Source organism: Chinchilla lanigera, unplaced genomic scaffold (genome assembly GCF_000276665.1).
Source record: "Chinchilla lanigera isolate Chin_1 unplaced genomic scaffold, ChiLan1.0 scaffold00202, whole genome shotgun sequence".
Lineage (NCBI taxonomy): Eukaryota > Metazoa > Chordata > Mammalia > Rodentia > Chinchillidae > Chinchilla > Chinchilla lanigera.
In genome coordinates this window covers 510927-532754 of record NW_004955603.1, presented here as the reverse complement: position 1 = coordinate 532754, position 21828 = coordinate 510927, and the positions used below count along the sequence as shown (strand labels likewise).

The 21828-nt window shown below is 36.4% G+C and overlaps 2 protein-coding genes across 2 annotated transcripts; one reads left to right on the top strand and one right to left on the bottom strand.

The window, feature by feature from the left end:
• Window positions 1-1138: 1138 nt before the first annotated feature.
• LOC102010758 (vomeronasal type-1 receptor 3-like) lies at window positions 1139-2107 on the bottom strand. Its single transcript, XM_005414847.1, has one exon. It carries the CDS (start codon window positions 2105-2107, stop codon window positions 1139-1141), a length of 969 nt encoding a protein of 322 aa, XP_005414904.1.
• A 9215-nt stretch (window positions 2108-11322) lies between these two features.
• On the top strand, window positions 11323-12216 carry LOC106147632 (vomeronasal type-1 receptor 2-like). Its single transcript, XM_013510084.1, has one exon. It carries the CDS (start codon window positions 11323-11325, stop codon window positions 12214-12216), a length of 894 nt encoding a protein of 297 aa, XP_013365538.1.
• Window positions 12217-21828: the final 9612 nt, after the last annotated feature.

Here is a 21828-nt window from a genome sequence, read left to right as displayed (position 1 = left end):
AGATACATTCACAGAATTATAGGTTTATGGATATTTATAAAACATGTAAATTAACTCACATTCAAATTATTTTTATAGCAAAATATATAATACTTCACATAGTATAGACATTGTAATATACTTATTTTTCCTTATGGTAAAGGAATACAACTGAAAACTTGAGAGACGCTTTAGAAATTTTACAAAAGTTAAAAAATTGACTTAGCAATGTAAAAACTAAAAGATAAAGTCAGCAAAAGGTAGTTTTATGAATTAATTCTGCTTATTTTTTAGGGTTTTTTTGGGGGGGGGTACCAGCAATTGAACTCAGAACCTTGCACCTGCCAAGCAGGCGCTTATACCACTGAGCTATCTCCCTGGTACCCTTAATTTTGTTTAGAGAAAGCTGTTAAAATCTCACTACTGACCTGTCTTATTTTTTGGTTCCTCCACAATTTTTGGCCCCTCTCCTGAGCCTTTCCCAGGCTACTGTCATTCTTAGATTTGAGAGACACCCATAGTGGAGTTCCTGAGGACCTTCAGCCCCGTCCTTCTCAGACATCTAAAAAATGCAGCCAACCTTAGAGAACAATCATTGCGGAAAAACAGGCTTCTCAGACACCCAGAAAGTGGAGAGAGCTGCGCTAGAACTCAGATCAGCTTGGGAACACCTCCTAAGGACCTTGGACTGCACACAGGAAGCACAGACAGCAGGAGCTCCCAGGGAAACCCTGTGCCACAGACCTCAGACACTTCCTGGAATCAGACGTCTAAGCCCTTAGAAGAAAATTCAGCAGCATTTTTAACTCACTGAAGCTTGAGTTACCATGTTTTAGTAATTAAAAGAGGCTTTTCCTCTTCATTCAAAGGAACGTGGTGCCCACTCAGCCGTTTTCTGTGGACAGCTCCACTTGGGTCCAAGATAGGTCAAAGTTGCCAAGAGATTGTGATGCCCCAAGGAGTTCTAAGAGCCCGAAAAATGAGAAGAGTATAGTGGGCTTCTAGAGGACAATCTCTGAGGAACAGTGATGTGCAGAAAGTCTTATTGTTCAAATCTGAATGAGATGAGACTTTAAAAAAAAAAACAAAATACAGATGTGAATTTATGTTCCCTGCATTTTAAGAATCCGTGGCTGTGGTGTCCATCCATAACTCAATGCTAAAAAGCAGGCGGTGCACACGTTTTCCTGCTGTGATGAGATGGCTCTGGCTCTGCGTTCCTTGCACAGCAGATGCAGCTGACTTGGGATACACTGTGACCACGGCTCAGGAGCAAGAAGGGGCAGATGGCTGGGAAACATCCGTTTATGAAGGCTCCTAGAGTGTGCAGGAAGGAGCTGTGCTTTCCAGAAAAAACCTGATACATGTGCATGATGGCAGAGGGGATGTAGAAACACACAAAGACACTCACAAGGACAAGGACACTGTGAGTGGCTCTGGTCTCGGGAGAGGATCGGGCAGAGCTATTAGTCCTATGGATGTGTTGGACCCGGTGCTTGTGCCTGTGCAGGATGCAAACTATGGAGCCACTGGCAAAGAGCATGAGCCCCATACATAGAATATCACTGATGGAGATCAACGCTATACTTACAGAATATAAGTGTTCAACGGATTGTACATTGGAGCAGTATGCGAAGTCTATTTTGTTTGTGATGTTTCTGGTTTTCAATTTGCTAGTTATAGTCGCTGCAAATCTGGAGCTCAGCAACATCTGCAGAACCCAACACAGAGTAGTGGAATTTCTTGTGTATTTGGGAACTTTCTCTTTAAATTGTGCCCACTTCGATTCTCTGGGGCTGATGATGATGGCCTGGAAGACACTCAGGAGGCAGGTGTTGCCAAAGCACACACCTCTGCTTAAGACATGAACATAGAAAACTAATTTGCATCCAAAATCACTGAGGAAGTGCTCCAACCCAAATCTTGCCATGGTCTCTGGGATTCCTTTAGATAGAATGACCAAGAAGTTGGCCACAGTTTGGTGCCTGAGAATCAAATCTGTGGACCTTGTCTTGTAGCCACTGTAGTACAGGAATATGTCCAGACTGAAGAGAGAGAAATTCCCCACAGTCCCAATGACCACCTGCACAATGAAGACTATGCCAATTTTAATATCCGTGGAGGCCATAACTACTGCAACACTTACTTTTACATGATTTAGGCACTATTTTAGTTTTTTTACACTCAGAAATTTTAGTCTCAGAGAGGTTCACGGTTGTTGTACAAACTCATAGAGTCTGGTTTCATTCCAGAGTATCCATGTTTCTGAATTATTATTATTATTATCATTATTATTATGCTTTTAAAAAAATCATACCTCCTGTCTGTGTTCTTCAAATAATACAGGTATATGACTCTTTTGTTTACATTCACTGATTGTATTTCATGCATTTGAATACATTAATTATCCATTGCTACCAACATTTCATTGTTCAAGAAATAGTTTGTGAAGGAAAATCTTGAGGAAATATCTAATTATTTCCCCTAAGCAGAACTAATTACATGTGAAGAAATAAAGTAGCAAAACATGCATCTCATTTTGTGTAATACGGACTGCTGAATAAAATATGGCAAAAGAGCGAGGTTCTACAATACTGGGGTTTAACATATGTATGAAATTCAAGTGCTTAGATATTTAGAGAATAAACAAAGTTAATATTTAGTAGAGAGGGTGCGTTTCTCTGTTCATTATTTTCTAAAAATTAAACACTTTACATAACATGTGACTTTTAAGAGATATTAAGATTGAAACAACTATGCCAAAAGAAAATTAAAGCAATTGCAGCAAATGTATGCAGTTGAAATGAAACAGAGGTGGGGTTGACATTTTTATAGCACATTTTAAGCAGAAAGTATTACAGGGTTGATAGAGCTGCAGTCAATGCATGGAATATTTTTCCACCACCCATCACCCTCAAGTATGAAGCTATGATTTTTAATGGTCTTTATTCAATTTCAAGAAGTTGAATAAATGCAAACCTAATTCAACTATTTTTATACAGAGAGAGAGTTATGCATTCAATTGACACATCAAGCATGATTTAGAATGAGAAAATATCATAATGCTAAGTGAACTAAGGCAGACACAAAGGTTAAATGTCACTCAGATTCTCTGATGTGAGAGAATAAACATATAAACAATTTAAAGACTAAAATAAGAAGCATTTTAAGAAACAGGGAGATAAACACTTTGTTACTGGGAAGGGGATATGATGTGGGGAGAAACGGGATGAGAGGAGTAGAATGGAAATCATCAAGGTACAATATGTACATGTACCAATGCCACAATTTAAATACAAGCAGAGGACCAGTACATTTTGTAGTGAAAATAAAAATTTCCATGTGACTTTTTGGTGGCATCTTTAAGGATAGAATAATGTGCAAGTCATTGTCCTACATGTCATGCAACTCACACTTCATTCCTGTTTGCACCCAGCTCCACCAATCATGACGAGCAAGGGTTGAACTGGAAGCCACCAGCAGTCAGCAGGGCATAGCACGGAGCTGTGGTCCCACAGTCTTCATCCTCAGGCTCTACCCGCATCTCCACCTTGTCCTATCCAGGGGGCTGAGTGCACATTGGTCTCTGCTCAAAAGCACAAGCTCTGCACAAGAGCACAGACCCAGAAACCCTTTCTCCTGCGTCTCCAGCAGACTCCCCCTGGCAGACTAAAAAAGGAAGCACTTGTCTGTCTCCTTCGTGCTAGCAGAAGATGAAATCAGGGTGACAGCCATATGGGTATTGGTGTCTAGGGATGGGAGAGAAGCAGACACAGGGATAAATGTTGATTACCCTGTGACTTCACCTCCCTACAGGGTAGAAATAATCAGGAATTCCGTGGTGTGAACAAAAGTTGTGTATCTAAGAACTTTCCCTTATTTCCAATTTCCCAGACACAATTAGAAGTTTCTTGTTTGTGAAGAGCATCTAGCAGAGGAGCCTGCAGTGGAGTTGCTCACTTTCCATCTTCTCTGTAGAGAGGATTTCATGCAGTGAGGCAGGGGATGGAGCCCTGTGTCTTTAGGGAGAGATAGGAAGGTCCATGGGTCCCACTGGATCTTGAACTACTGTGAGAAGTTGTTGCAAACACCTCATTGTCTACTTTTGCAGTCTTCTAACCTGCTCCATCAGAGGTGTTGCAATGAGACATATGGAGGCACCCCAGGGTGTGCAAAGGAAGAGTGAAACAAGGGACATTATCTAAGCATGAGGAAAGAACAGAAATTAAAAACATTAGAGACTAGTTTTTCAAATCTGAACAAACTGATAAAGTGTAGTTGAAATAGGTGTTAAGCTAAGATCGTTAAACTAAAAATTGCTATTAGCTCATTGAAAAGAAAGGTTTATGCCTATATTATTTGATCAGTTCTTCATGCCTATATCTTATCATTTGAGCAACTACTTTGAGGTTAAAAACACACAATGTACTAACTACAGTTACTCTCCTACAATCTTGTTTTGAAATTTTATGCCACTGTTTTTAGTTTATTTTCTTTTCTTTAATATAAAAATATAAAAAAATTCATGAAGAACCCTAGAGACTCACATCCTCTGAATTATTTAGTATTTTGTTGAGGAATCAGAAAAAGTAATTAACCAATTGAATGTAATTAAAAGTAATTAACCAAATGAAGTTATGAAGTTTAATAAAATCAACTGTTTTCATAACCCATGCTAAGATATATGTATAATTGTGTGTATATGTCTATTTGAACCCTATGCATATGTATATGAACATATACACAGATTATATTTTAGACTGAGATAACTCACCTTGTGGTAAAGCTTTTTAATTATGCATATATTTTTGCTATAAATATAATATATGAATTTTTTATTTCTACCATATTGGAGATTCATATTTATTAAAATCAATCTAGAGTTAAGAAATTATTTAGAGCATTGGTATTTTAATACACTATTAAATATTCATTGATTAGTAATTTTCTTTTGTGGAAGAAATAGAACTCAAAAATTGAATATTATCACAATTATAATAACAGTGATACCATAGTTATCAAACTCAATCCATTCCGAATTTGTGTTTGAACACTAAAAATTGTGAGAACTGAACATGCTTTTCCCATAAAAAAGATACCAAATAATTAGCCTTGAGGCCCAAAAATTATACTTAAAAATACATTTTTCCATAACTACGAAATTCCACTCTTTCTTTCTTTCACTGCATTGTGTTCTCACAGTTTTTCTCTTAGCTTTACTACTGGTTATCACTGTCTTTCCCTGGAATCATGGTTACGATACTTTACGCAATCAAAGCACCAAAAAGCCAGTGATGAGCATTTCTGCAATAACATGAGCACGGTATGTTGTCTGGGAAAGAGCAGCGCTTAGACTGAGGCATCACCACTGTACGCTGACAAGTGACTCGTTCTGTACAGCACAGGAGTTTTCAAGTTGGACTTTCAGTTGCACAATCAACTAAAGTTATGAACACTGAGCAGATTTCTTCAGAACTTTATTGTTCAGGTAGTGGGAAGTTTGAGCTTGGAGCCATTTGGTAACTGAGGTATCATTGTACTTACTAAGCAGATTTGAAATAGGAAAAATGATACACGTTGGAATGTTGAGTACCAATTACAATATCTCTGATAGCATGCACAGAGGTAAGCATGTAATTCTGACCTGGTTACCAGGTTCAAATCTTATTTTGATGATATTTAAATGAGCCATATAACCTCCTTTATCTTAAGTTATCTGTGTAAGAGGAAATCATTACAGTTTCTAACTGATCCTGTTGTATTGAGTTAGAAGATATAACTCACAATGTAAATTTATAGCACAGGATTTTTCAAGTCAGATTTTCAATTAGACTATCAAGTAGAGTTACAAACATTGACTAGATTTCTTTTAAACTTTGTTGCTCAAGTAGTGGGAAGTTTGAGCTTGGACCCTTTGGACAACTGAGGTATAACTGTACTTAAGCAGATTTGGTATATAGAAAGTGGTACATATTGTTGTAATATTGAGTGCCAATTGCTATATCTCTGATAGCATGCACAGAGATAAGCACATAATTCAACCTGTTTGCCAGGCCCAAATCTTGTTTTTGGTGACATTTAACTAATCCATATTACCTTCTTTATGCTAAGTTATTTGTGTAAATGGAAATCACTGTTAGGTTCTAACTAATCCTGTGTATTGAGTTAGAAGAAATGACTCACAATTTAACTTTCAAGACAGAATGTTGTACATTAAACATTTACGTTAGATCCTAGACAGAAAGAGAATGGTCTTCTTGAGTTGAAATTTGTCATAGTCTTTTATTTTCCAGATTCTCATTGGAATCCCAGGGCATTTCACAATTCTGTTGTTCTGTCTTCCTTACTTCAGCAGTTCAAAGGTCAACAGACTTGCTTCTCAGGCACAAGAATGGCCAGCTCCTTGGTCAGTTTCTCAAGAGGAATCTGGAACCATGGCAGGATTTGGAATAAAAAAATTCTCCAATGATTGTGGATGCAGTTTTTTCGCTATCCTCACAGGTGGGCAGTTTCATCTCCCTGGGCAACACTTTCCCTTTGAGTGTCTTTCAGGACATCGTAATCAGTCCCAGGGACTCCATTTGGGGAGAAATGAAAGTAAGAGTCCTAAAGCACTTTGGCCTCTCTAACACCATCTGCTACATCTTGCATGTAGTCTATGTTTATGACTAATAAAAATAACAACCACAAAAAGACTACTGAACCTACACATTTTAAATACACATATGTATGTTCTTGAGAAAGACACAGGTACGTATTCTGCAGCATAGCTATTTTCCATGACATTTTGTGTTTGGAAAACATGATCTCACCTGATTCTCCAGGGTTTGCAGCCTTTGCAAGTGCAAGCATCTGGTCTACCACATCTAAACACAAACATCTCATCAGGAACTTCCCTGAGACCAGAGCTTCTCAAAGTGTCCTCATCCTATGAAAGCCTTTGTGTCCTTCCTTAGCTTGTCTCCAACTTTTCATGTGTATTTTGCTTTCATTTACAAAGCTGCTTGGCGCTGACCAAGACTTCTGCACAGGTCACTGCTTGTCTTCTTCCTGCTTGTGTATTTGTGATCCCAAGTCATGAATGCAGGGGATGCAGGCTCATCTGGAAGAAGTGTGCAGATGTGTCAGCTGCTCAGCTGCTCAGATGTGTGAGATGTTTGTTATTTTCACATATTCAGTCATGAATGCTCTCATATGTCACTTAATCTCTAGCACTTTTATGAGCCAGTGTTATGGGAGACAGATGTAAATGAAACAGGTAGTGCTACAACTCCTTAATTAATACTAGTATAAAATGAAGCCAGGTGCATTGTTTACTTCCTCATAACATTTTATTTTATATTTTTCAGTTTTTGCTGTTATTACTTCATTTTGCTTCATGCAATGTATATCACTGCTCTCTATACTAATAAAAATGCTTTGCAATATTTTTCTAAATATAATTGATGTATATATCATAAATTGCAATGTATTTAAGTCAGTTTGTCTCCTTCAGTATGCCTTTATTTTTCACTCCCTTTTCTTTGAGAGATTCATTGGTCTAATCCAGAATGTTATGTAAAATTTTTATATTACATTTATACCTTCACATCTTGAGTATCTGACTTAAGTATTTACTTAAAATCATTACATTTTATATTACTCAGCAATTAGTAAATTCATAGTGCATTATTGTACTCTGATTCACATATACAATCTGTGGGTATTTAATGTATTTGGAACTTAGTATCAATTCATGAACCTCTATCAGGAAAACAGAACAAGCACAAAAAAACAACCTCATGCTGCACCTCAAGCTTCTAGAAAAGAAGAGGAAGTCAAGTCTAGAACCCATACAAGGGAGGAAATCATAAAGATCAGACTAATGCAACTAACACAATTGAAATTAAGAAAATATTACAAAGAATTAATGCATTGAAGAGTCGGTTCTTTGAAAGAATAAATAAAATAGATAAACCCTTATACAATCTTATCAAAATGGGAAAGAAGAGACTCAAACTCATGCAATAGGGAAGAAAAAGGGTGAAATCACTACAGATCCTGTGGAAACTCATAAGATCCATACATACTTTGAAAATCTTTACTCTCATAGGATGGAAAACAATGGACAAATGAACAGATTCCTAGATATAGACAAATTACAAAAGCTGAATGAAAAAATACAGAAATTTTTAATAACCCCAAATCAGTCAATAAAATTGAACATGTAATTAAAATTTTACCAACAGAGAAAAGCCCAGGTCCGGGTGGATGCACTCCTTAATTCTAAAAGAAATTTAATGAAGATTTCATACCAATACTCCCCAAGCTTTTAATGAAATTGAGAGGGAACAGTGCTCCCTAACTCATTCCTGAAGGTGAGTGTTACGTACCAACACAAGAGAAATTTCCAACCAAAAAAGAGAACTATAGGCCAATATGCCTAATGAACATAGACCCGAAATCCTCAGTAAGATACTAGCAAACAGAATGCAGTAAATCATCAAGAAGATTACACATCATAACCAAGTGAGATTCATCCCAGGAATCCAGCGATGGTTCACCATGTGCAAATCCATAAATGTAATACACCATCAACAAAGCTAAAGACAAAATTTGCGTGATCCTTTCAATAGATACATAAAAAGCTTATCACAAAGTTCCACACTCATTCGTGAGAAAATCAGAAGAGATGGTCCCTATTTCAATCTGATGAAAGCTATCTATGACAAATCAACAACCAACATGGACAAAAACTGAAAGATTTCATTTTAAAATCAGGAACCAGACAAAGATGCCCAGTATTACCACTTTTATACAATATAGTTCTGGAAATACAAAACAGAGCAATTAAACAAGGGAGAGGAATGAAAGGAATAAGGATAGAAAAGGGAGAAGTTAAATTAGCATTATTCACTGATGACAAAATACTCTACATAGAAGAACCGAACTCCACCAGAAGACTTGTATATTTGTTTGTTTTTGTTTTTGTTTTTTCCAGTACTGGGACTCAAACTTACGACCTTGTGCTTGCCAGGCAGGCACTGTGCTGCTGAGCTAAATCCCCAGCCCCAAGACGTGTATATTTAATAAACAAATTCAGGAGCATAGCTGGGTGCAACACTCAAAAATAATAGCATTCCTGTACACAAATAATAAAGTCACTGAGAAAGACATTAGGGAAACCACATCCTTCACAATAGCAGGCAAGTAAGATACTTAGGAATCTATCTAACAAAGAAAATAAAGGATCTACATATTGAAAATTACAGTACTGTGAAAAAGAAGATCTAAGAGGATATCAGAAAATGGAAAAATATCTCTTGCTCATGGATAAGAAGAACCCATGTAGTGAAAATATCCATACTCCCAAAATTGTTATGCAGATTTAGTGCAATCCCAATCAAAATATCTTTAGCATACCTCACAGAACTAGAGAAATCATGCTTAAAGTTCATCAAGAACCAGTAGAGACCTAGAATAGCAAAGGCAATCTTGTACAACAAAGGCAAGGTAGGAGACATAACAATCCTGGACTTGAAATTATACTGTAAGGCTACTTTGATAAAATCAGCATCATACTGGCAAAAAACAGCCTTCAGGACCAGTGGAACAGAACAGAAGATGCAGACAAAACTACAAACACTCAGCCACTTTATCTTTGTCAAAGCAGCCAAACATGTTCACTAGAAGAAAGATAACCTCTTTAATAATTTTGCTGGAAAAACTGGCTCTCTACAAGCTGAAAACTTAAACTAGGTCCATGTCTATCACCATGCACTAAAGTCAAAATGTTTCAAAGGTCCAAATATTTAAACAGAAACAATAATTCTACTGGAAGAAAAAGTAGGTAGAAATCTTGAAGACATAGGGGTAGGCAGAGAGTTCATGAACAAAACCCAAGTCGCAAGGGAAATATTTCAAAGAATCAACAGTGGGATTTCTGCACATCGAAATAGATCACTGACAGAGTGAAAAGAAGCCACAGATTGGGGAAAAATTTTAACCAACTGTCCCTGAGAAATTACTTTAAATGTAACAACATATAATGCAGTAACTATCGTTATTCTTTTATTATTTGTTATGAAAATTGTTTTATCTTTTTTCTATAATAAAAAAGCAAAGCAAACAAAGAAACACAAACAACTACTCAGTCTTTAAAAATAAGGACCCATCATTGTGGATAAGGTAGATAAACAGAGAAGATTTTATATTAAGAGAAATGATCCAGCAATGAATGAAGAAATACTACATGATCTTATGTGTATGTGGGATAAAGTCAGGTGTCCTTAGAAAAGCAGAGTGCTGGTTACTAGTGACTAGGGCCTGGGGTGTGCTGGGCAGTGATTATCATTTCCTTGTAGGTAGTAGGAAGTTCTAGGGACATACTTTAAGTCATGGTAATTATAGTTACTAACAATGTTGCATTCTTGAAAATGGCTAATATCATGCTAAACTGTTCGCACACACATACAAGTATATATAAAACCTGTGTATATAATTCTATTTCTGTATATATAGGATGTATTATGTATTTTAAACCAATATTCTCATGAACACACACATATGTATGTATATTTATGCATCAATTACAATTGAGGAAAATACACAGGCTTCACTGGGTTTTTTTCATCTTTCAGACAGCAAAGTTTTCTCCTTGCGCCCTATGGGACCGCGCTCCTGTAGCTGTTAGGGAAAGATCCTCCAAAGCACTCAAACTCTCTCTGCATGGCAATGCCCACAGAAACTAATTGTTTCTGGGAATTGGGATCTGGAGAGAACTTATTCACTTTTTTAGTTGTTTTTTACAGTCATCTTGACTGCCTGAACATGCACTGTCATGAAAAGTACAGGTGAAGTGGTAATTGCGTTTCACTGGGAGTTGAGATCACACAATCATGATCCATATCTTGGGGTCTGGCCACCTGCCTCCCACACAAGCAGGAGGAGAAGCAGGAAGATGCTGGGTGAGTATTTTCTATTGTATCCTCTGAAATAGAGGCTGTGAGAGAACGAGCTGATTCAGGGTCTGTTGTGTTTCAGTGAGTTCTCATGTCTGAAAAAATGATTCATCTGTGGTGACAGAGACACACAGGGAGGAGGGATGATTTAAATTTTAAAAACACAAAGTATGTAGTTAGATATATTAAATATATACCTGAGATATTTTTTAATTAACAGTATTTCACAGCAATGCAAAGAAAATTACCTTTTAATATTTATGAAACACAATTTAAGGAATATAAATGTGCATAATTTTGAATTCATTTCATGTGAAATCTTTTCCTCATAATATCTGTTTCCATACAGAATCCTACATTTTGAATGTTGATATGAACCCTGCACAATAGAAGAATGACATCTATGGATCTGAAATTTGTAATCCTCTTCCTTTTTCCCATTGTCATAGGAAGCCTGGGAAATTTCTCCCTTTTATGGCATTCTATCTGCCTTTATTTCAGTGGGTGCAGGTTTAGGTCCACAGACTTTATTCTCAGGCACCTGACAGTGGCCAACCTCTTGGTCATTCTCTCCAGAGGAATCCCAGAGACCATGGCAGCACTTGGGATAGAAGACTTCCTCAATAATGTGGGATGCAAAATGGTTTTCTATCTTCAAGCAGTAGGAAAGGGTGTGTCTTTCAGCACCACCTGCCTGCTGAGTGTCTTCCAGGCCATCACCATCAGCCCCAGGAGCTCCAGGTGGGCAGAGCTGAAAGTGAAAGCCCTAAAGTGCATTGGGCCCTGTCCTGTCATTTGCTGGGTCCTGCACATGCTGGTAAACATTAGAGTTCCTATGCTTGTGAGTGACAAAATGAACAATACAAACATCATAAACACTATAGATTACCAGTATTGTTCAGCTATGATTTCTAGCAAAGACAAAATCTCCATTTTTGCAGCATTGAGATTATCACATGACATTTTGTGTTTGAAACTTATGATCTGGAGCAGTGGCTCCATGGTTTTCGTTCTGTACAGGCACAAGCAGCGAACTCTGCATATTCACAGGCACAAAATCCCGTCAAGATCTTCCGCTGAGACAAGAGCTTCTCAAAGCATCCTCACGTTGGTCTGTGTGTTTGTATCCTTCTATGTCCTGTCTTCCATCTTGAATGTTTGGTTTTCTCTTTATTATGAAGCTTCTTGGTGGCTTGTTAAAATTTCTGCCTTAATCTATGCTTGTTTTCCAACTCTTAGTCCCTTCCTTCTCATGACTCATGAACAGTGTGTATGCAGGTTCATGTGGAAGAAGTAAATATGCATCGCACCACATCAGACTTGTGAATCATTCTTTTCCCGTCTTCAATACTGCATGCAGACATTTGTCCTAAAGACCAACACACAGTTATAAGCGAGTGTTATTGTACAATTAGGCATAAAATGATAGCCAGAGATTTTTTTAATGAATAGTAATTCACAGCAATGCAAAGGAAATACCTTTTAATATTGATGATTAACATAATTTTATTTTAAACTTGAAGGTGTTTTATCTCCTTTCTCAGTTTCTTTCTTTCTGCATGTCTCACTGTTTGTGTTCTTTCTTTGTTTTTTGTGTGTTTTTTTGTGTGTTCTTTCTTTGTATTTGTCTATTCTGTGTTTCCTGTGTTGAATACTTTTATCTCTCTCAATTAATTACATATTTTAATTCACTTTAGTCAGTGAAATATTTGTAATTATAGAATCACTATATATTTAAGTGTGTTTTGCTGCTTTTAATATCCTTTTATTACTTCCTCATTTTATAGTTTTGGATTCGGTCATTTATTCTTGTATTGCAGATCCAGGTTTTTATTTTATACTTCAACTACAGTCTCATGACTATTTTGTTGAAGTAACTGTTTTAAAAATTCATTATGTTTGGTGACAGTTATCTGTATTGATTATTCTAAACAATAAACCTTGTTTTAATGTCAATGTTCTGTCCACAGTCTTGAGACATAGCTCAGTGGTAGACCCCTTGCTTGACACGTGTGAGGTCTTGGTTTCCACCCTCAGTACTGCAAAACAAAATGTGGTCATGAGACAAATACAAGCACACAGGCACACAGCTCTTAACTTTTAGCTACTTGACTGTGGCATGACGGACATTCAGACTCTGAATGTTTTAGTGTGCCTAACTGGGTGTACTTTGAAATAAGCACACATGTGACACTGTCTTGAAAACCAGTGCCCTTTAAATTGGAAACTATTTGTAATCTTGTCAATTTGAGTAGAGGAACTCAATTTAGACTTGTAGACAGAAGAGATATGCAATAAATCCTTATCATTGTAGCAAGTGTTTGCTGTAGAGTATTTGTATTTTCTTTGATTTCTCATTTGTAATCAATGAAAACCTCTCAGTTTTGTGAAGTGTGTTACCCAAGATCATTGCTGTATTCCCACAGTGTCATTGCAAATCCTCTGCTCCTTCCATATCTGCTCCCTCCACCCTCCCTTGACATAAAGATCCATGTAAGTGTATAATCACCATACAGTTGATATTAAAGATCTTTTCAAACATCAAAATTTATGTAAAATTTACAGATCACCTCCAAGAGATCCTTCTTGACCCGTGTTCACTTGTTGTTTGACTTTCCTTCCTCTTGTGGTAATAGCAAATAAGATCCAGCATCATGGTAAATTTTTACTCACACAATGTCGTGTTTTCAATCATATATCATACAATATTCTTCAGAAATTTTATTTCTCCACTTTTGTAGGTTTGATCATTGTATAGTCTACATTCATGTGAGGTCACCCAGGATTTTTCAGACTTTCTTTATTTGCTTTATTTTGCCTAGTGTGATGGCCTTGAATTAGATCATGTCTGTATCTGTTACAGGGTTGGCTTGCCTTCTAAGGCTTGATATTAGGTTCACATGTACAACACATTTTCCTTATCACCTCTCCTTCAGTGCACATTTGGATGGCTTCTGCGTGTTTTGTTTTCACATGTTTGTTTTCGAATTATTTCATAATCACATTAGAGTAAAAGTAATTCTTTGAGATCTCAATTTTCATTCTTTTAGATACACACAAGGAGCCTTGATTTCTGGATCAATCTCCAGGAACATTTTATAATTTTGGAGAAAGTCTCTGTCATTTTCCACAGCCACAACACTAAGATGTAAACATCCCCAACCCCACACAAGTGCTATCTGCGCCAGCCTGCTGGCTCCTCTGTGTTCCTGTGCTGACCTTTTTGGTGTTGGAATTGTCATTTTTCCTCTGCATGTGACTGGTTAAGAGAGGCATAAAAGTTTTGTAAAGACTATGGGTTTTGTTCTGCTGTTCACTATGGAAATTTTGGTGAGTCCCTGCTGAGGTGACTGCTCTCACTCCTTGATGTTTTATGTGATGTTAATGACCTGAACCAGTGATTTTAAAGACTTTTTTTAAACTGATACAAAAGCAGAATACAAAAGCAGGTCACGCATGCATGGGAACAATCTGACATCCAAATCTTCTCCTGAGTTTAAAGCCAACAATTTCCTCATTCCCTGCCCATTCCCTTGAAGTCCTTTTCAGCTCCCCAATTCATCCTGCATGTCTGTAGGTTCTCTTTAGTGACCTAAATCTGGTGATCATGGGCATCTCTGGAAGAAGCCTGCAGGTTCCTCATCCTGTTAGGTCCTCAAGTGATAAGACTCCTATGTACAGAGCTACACTGACTGAATAATTTCTACATGCTGTTTGAAATTTATCCATATTTATGCATATTGTTTCAGATCTTTTATAGCACTAAACTGTGTTGTTCTCATGTTTCTGCTATTTACTTCTAAAAATTTTTTCAGGATGGAATTCTACTGTGAGTACATCAGAGAGCTGGTCATTCTCATGTTGATGTACTCATGTTTCCTTTGGTGCTATGGGTTGTAAACTCTGAAAAATACGTTTCTTCCACGTGTAAATTTGTACTGTATATATGCACAGTGGCGTGGTGGCTGCATTAGTCTTTATATTAGTTGAGCTTTATGTGATACTGCCAAAAATTTTATAAAACATTTAAACTAATTGTCATACTTTCTAGCAACATACAAATTTCCTAGTGTATGTACATGCTTGCTAAGAATTACTATTTTAGGTTTATTCTTCTTGTTGCTGTAGGAAGACATGAGGATATGTTTTCATTTCCCTTGTTACTCAGGATGTTGGATAGATTTTTACATGTACTTATTCACTTCATCTTGTGTTTTAGGAAGAGTCTATTATTTTCCCATTACTGTCATGGTTACACCTAATTATGCTTACTGGTTTTAAGATTTCCTTCTATATACCAGAAAAAAAGTTCTTTCTCCATCTTCTCTCTGTCTCCATCCTTTCATAAATAAAAGTTATTAATTGTAATACAACATGACTTACCACTTCACTGTGTATTTTGAATCTGTCTTCTACCATTTCAAGTATCTATTCCTATTTCAAGTCCACAGGGAAGTTGTTCCATATATTCCTCTAAAAATACTGTGATTTGTATTTAAAATGAAGATGAGCATCTCATTCAGAATCAATCTCTTCTATGGCTAATGATCTAACTTTTTTAGAACAAGGTAACAACTTTCAGTTTTTTCAGAAAATGTCTGATTGCTGCTTCGTATTTGCTGTCTTTTTTCACTTCCTCATCCAACTTAGCCTCACCACATGCTCAATGCTGGTTTTACCATGAAGACTGTGTTTAATTTCTTATCATTGTTTATATACCATTCAGTTTGTACACATGCCCTAGCTGGAAACATTCAAAGTTACATTTGGAATGGAAAATTCCAAATTCCTGGCATGATCTCCTTTATTAGAATACTGGAAGAATAATGAGCCCTACTGTTTAGCACATAACTTATTTCTATAATACAAACATAAATGTATGTGTTTTATATATATGTGTGTGTGTGTGTGTGTGTGTACTTGAAAATATCAACAGAGATTTAATAAGTTGTAGGTTCACAATATGATATTTTGATATTTGCCTGTATTGTATAGTGGTCAAATTCACATTGAAGAGCCTACATATTCTTTCTTCTAGTCTATTTTATGTTTCTCTTTTAATATCAAGATCTTTGATCTATTTTGATTTTAATTTTGTGCATGGTCATAGACATGGGTCTAGTTTTACTCTTCAGCAATTAGAAATCCAGTTTTTCTAGCACTTGAAGAGGCTTGAAAAGCCTTTATTAAAGAGGCTATTTTTTATAAAATAAAAAGAGGCTTATCTTTATTAAAGAGGCTATGTTTCTTCCAGTGAAAGTGTTTGGCCCTGTTGTCAAAGATAAGGTGGCTGAGTGTGTTTGGAGATGTTTCAACATCCTCTAACTTTTGCATTGATCCTCAGGTCGAATTTTTACCAGTACCATGCTGTTTTCATCACAGTAGCTCTATTGAATAGTTTGAAGTAAGAGATTGTGATGTCTACCCCCGCTGCCTTGTCTTTGTTTCCAAGAATTGTTTCTGCTATTATATGTCTCTTCTAATTCCAAATGATATTTAGGAATGTTTTGTCTCATTCTGTGAGGCACACTAATGGTATGTTGACATGGGTTGCATTAAATTGTATAATAATTTGGGGAATATGGCTATTTATTTATTTATCATTTTTAAATTTACAGTATGACCATTTATACTATGTTGATCCTTCCTACCCAAGAGCAAGTGATGTCTTTCCATTTCCTGATATCCTCTTTGATATCCTTTTCTTTTGTCTTTTTGAGACAGGGCCTTGCAGTTCAGGCTGACCTTGAGCTCATTTTGTAGCCCAGGCTGGTCTCAAATTCACAGTATCCATAGGCCTTAGCCTCCTGAGTACTGGGATTACAGGCACACACCACCACACCTGGCGTGATCTCCTTTATTAGAATACTGTAACCTACAGATCTTTTACCACCTTTTGTAGATTCATTTCCCAGTATTTCATTATTGTCTCTGCTGTTATGAATGGTATAGTTTCCCTAATTTCTCTCTTAGTGAGTTTGTTATTTGTGTACAGGAATGGCATTAATTTTTCTGGAGGTAAAAGTGTATCTTATTATGCAACTGAATCTGTTTATTAAATCTAGAAGTCTTTTAATGGACTTTTTAGGGTGCTCTATGTAGAGTGTCATGTCATATGCAAATAATGATAATTTAAATCTATTCTTTCCTATTTTTATTACTTTCATTTGTTTTACTTGTGTAACTGTGCTGGTTAATGTTTCAAAACTACATTGACTTTTTGGGTTTTTTTTTTGTTTTGTTTTGTTTTGTTTTGTTTTTTTTCTGGTACCGGGAATCGAACTCACGACGTTGCACTTGCCAGGCAGGCGCTGTGCCACTGAGCTAGATCCCCAGCCCACAGAACTACATTAAATAGGAGCAGTGATAGTGTGCATCCTTGTTTCAGATTTTAGAGTGAAAGATTTCAGTTTTGAGCATTTAGTATGATGTTGATTATTGGTTTGTGATAGATGGCTTTTATCAGATTGAGATAAAGCTGCCTGGCAAGGACAAGGTCCTGAACTCAATTCTTGGTACTAAAACAAAAACAAAAACAAAAGAAACCAGATGGAGATAGAGGCCATCTGTTTAAATTATCTGTAATGTTTTGTTATCATGAATGGGTATTAGACTTCTTTCAAAACTTTTTCTGCATTTATTGAGAGAATCACAAGTTTTATCCTAGGCTCTGTTGATATGGTGTATTACATTTATTGATTGCATATGTTGAACTCTCCCTACATCCTTGGGGTGAATTCTACTTGGTCAAGGTATACTACATGCTTGATGATTTGGTGTATTCTATTTGCCAGTATCTTACTGAGGATTTGGGGGTCTATGTTCATTAGAGAGATAGTCCTGTCATTGTCTCTTTTTTTGGTGGGATCATCCTCTAATTTTGGTAAGTGGGTAATTCTTGCTTCAAGGAATGACTTTGGGAGTATTCCTTCTTTCACAATTTCATTAAAGTATTTGATGTGTAATGGAATAGGATTATCTCTAAATTTCTTGTAGAAATCAGCAGCACATCCATCAAAACCTGGGTTCTTCTTTGTTGGTGAGTTTTTAATTACATTCTCAATTTCACTGACTGATATTGGTTTATTTAGAATTTTTATATCTTACTTGATTCAATTTTGGTAATTGATATGTATCTAGAAATTTATTCTTTCTTCTGTGTTTTAAAGGCTCCATGAATAAACCTCAGATGTGATGGAAAATACTATGAACAATAAACATCTGGGATCTCATGTTATTAAAAACCATTTTCACAGTAAGAGAAATCACCAACCAAGAAAAAAGACAACCCACAGAATGGGAAAACAATCTCAGCCAGTTCTTCTTCAGACAAAATACTAATATCTAGAATACATAAAGAATACAAAAAAAATTAGGCCACCTAAATGTAAAGTTCCAATCTTTAAAGATCATCTGAAATGAAGAGGAACTTTTCAAAAGAAGTTGCAGAAACACCGAATAAATATAGGAAAAATGTTCAACACCACTGACCATTCAAGAGATGCAAATTGAAACAATGCTGAGATTCCATCTCCCTGCAGAAAGAATGGCTCTTGGCAAGAAATCAACCAATAAAAAACGCTGGCAGGGTTGTGGGGAAAAAGGAACCCTTCTCCACTGTTGGTGGGAGTGTAGACTGATGAAAGTACTGTGGAAATCCATGGGAAGAATCCTCAAAATCTAGGACAAGTGATCCCATTTGACCACACTATTACCACTCTTGATATCTTCCCAAAATGATTAAAGGTATCACACCACCCTGATATATGCACACCCATTTTTATAGTGGCACAGTTTGTAATAGCTAAATTTCAGACAGAGCCCTTATGCTATTATGAGTTCAATGCATGAAAACAGTTTTATTTTTATATAATGGAGTACTAAGGAGTCATGAAGAAGGATACACTGGAGCCATTTTTTGGTAAATGGATGGACCTTGAGACCATACTTTTACATGCAATAAGTCAAACAAATATGTAAATATCACATTGTCTCTGTAGAATGAGAAGCTGAAAGTGTAAATGAGAAACAGAGCGCATAATGGACATTGTGAAGGAGGAAGAAATTGTTCAAAAGAAAAGGAAAACCATGTTGGGGAAAGGAAGGGAAAGGTAAAAAATAAGAAAAAAAGATGAAATGGAAACAAAGCTTTGTAAATAAGGAAAGGAAAACAGGTTGAAGTGAGGGGAGGGGATGGGATAAAACAGATACTATGATACATCATGTACACTTACATGTTTCCTATGATGAATGTGATCATAATGTATATCAAAATTGTACCAGTAAACTCAATTTTAATCAAATCACATTGAGGCCTAAGTTTTAGTGAGATACTATTGGGAGCATGGCGTGTGGGGAGGGAAGGGTTAGGGAGGTTCCACACCCACGAATGCGATTAATGTCCATGTGCAGAGAGTGTGAGAAGTGAGCCCAGCCCTTCCTGTCTGTCCACTGTGAAATGCACAGAGCTCCAGATGCCCCCTTGCATGCACAGGCTGGATGCACATGAAGGCTGGAAAACAAAGAAAACTTCCACTTGGAAGCTGGCAGAGCCAGTGCAAACCCAGGAGTTTTACAAATACATGAAAATTCAGCAAGATGCTTCTCAATGACTGATGGATTGGAGAAAAAGTAAAGGAGAAATTTAAAAAACCCTCAGTGAGGAAACACCTACTACCAAAACTTTAGAGATGCAGGAAAAAGAGTTTCTTTCCTGAAACAAAACACAGCTATCATCAAAGAAAGAATTTCTTATCATCGATCTACCATTGCTGCTCAATAATCTAGAAAGAATGAGAACGGTCTGTACAATGTATTCTAATTTTAAATTTTAATAAATTCATTTGGAACTATCATAAAGACACAACTGTAATAATATGATCAATAGCCAAAGAGCAAATATAAAATTTAAAATCTATACATTTTCAATCCACTATAGGTATTATTTGATTTTATTAATATTCATTTTATTAATATTCATTTCATCAAGAATTCATAACATCAAATCTGTACATTTCAAATTTATACCACATTATTGTCTCTTTTTTTGGTGCAGGAGATTGAACCCACTTTCTCAAAATTCTTTTAAAGTTCTGATTCAGTTTCACTAAGTTGTTAAATTGCCAAGGATGTATTCAAACTTGTGATTCTCACACTTCCGCCTCCCAGTGCACTGGGATTAAAAGCCTGCACCACTATTTTCACCTTATATTTTGATAATGCTAAAACAGCACTAATTCAGTGGCATCTAAAGTTAACCTTAACAAGTTACAAAATTTCATATTAAATGAGACAGCAACATAAACTTAGAAATGGAATAAACATAATAACAGAAATCATTGTCAACGGGTAGGTAAGTTTAGAAATATTAAGGAATGTACCAATGTTGACAGGTCTGGGTTTGCTGATCCTTAGTGATGTGCTCCTTGCAAGCCCTTATGCATCTCTCCCATTACACTTACCTGCTTTCTAGATACCCAGAGGCTTTGTTGCTGTGATCCCAGTAAAATATTCAGCCCTTACTCCTTAGCACACCCCAGAAAAAGTTGACAAACCTCAATGTAGGTCCACAGTGGAAAGTCTGGAGAGTACTCAAGTGCACAGAAAATGCAAATAGCTTTCATGTTAGTTATCTTGTATATACATATATACAAAATTTTCCCCTTCCTTGTTTTCTCTTTACCCTCATCCCAGTTGCTCTTTACTTTTGAACAGTTTCCTTTCATTTCACAATGTCTATCATATCTCCTAATTTTTAGTCACTCTTTCAGGTTCTTACACTAGTGAGATAATATGTTGCTTACATATGCAGGTCTGATTTATTTCATTTATGAGTATGGTCTCTGGTTGTGACCATTTATCTACAAAAGCCTCAAGTTTATCTTTCTTTAGAGCTGAGTAATATTCCATTATATAAAAAATGCCACAGGTTTTTTTTTTTCTATTCCTCAGTGGATGGGCATTTGGGTTGCTTCCATGATTTAGCTACTACAAATTGCACTGCTATAAACACGGGTGCACATAGTACTCTGAAAAAAAAAGAGATCAAAGAGGATTTCAGTAAATGGAAAAATATTCTTTGCTTATGGATAAGAAGAACCAACATTGTGAAAATGGCCATGCTACCAAAATGGTTGTATAGATTCAATGTAATTCCCACTAAAATGCCATTAGCATACTTCACAGATCTAGAGAAAATATTCTTAAAATTCATCTGGAAGCAGAAGAGACCCAGAATAGCAAAAGCAATCCTGGGTAACAAAGACAAGTCAGGTGGAATCACAATCCCTGACCTGAAATTATACTACAAATCTACTGTAATAAAATTAACCTGGTACTGGCTAAAAAATCAGACCTGAGGATCAGTGGAACAGACTGGAAGAAACAGTTAAAACCACAACCACACTCAGCCACCTAATCTTTGACAAAGGGGTCAAACAAAAAAAGATAGCCTCTTTAATACATGGTGCTGGAAAAATTGGCTTGCTCCTGAAAATAGACCCAAGTCTATCACCATTCACCAAACTCAGGTTAAAATGGATCAAAGATCTCAGTATTAAAACAGAAACACTAAATCTATTGGAAGAGAAAGTAGGTAAAAATCTTGAAGACATAGGGGTAGGCAGAAACTTCATGAACAAAAACTAAACCACACAGGAAATACTTCAAAGAATCAACAACTGGGATCTCATCATACTGAAAAGTTTTGCACATCTAAAGAAATCACCAGCAGAGTAAAAAGAACACCCACAAATTGGGAAAAGAAATTTAGCTGACTATTCATTGGACAAAGGTCTTCTATCTAGAACATATAGAGAATTAGAAAACATCACTCCTCCAATTCAAAGACCCAATCCTAAAATGGGTATCTGAGATGAAAACACACTTCTCAGATGAAGAAATACAAATG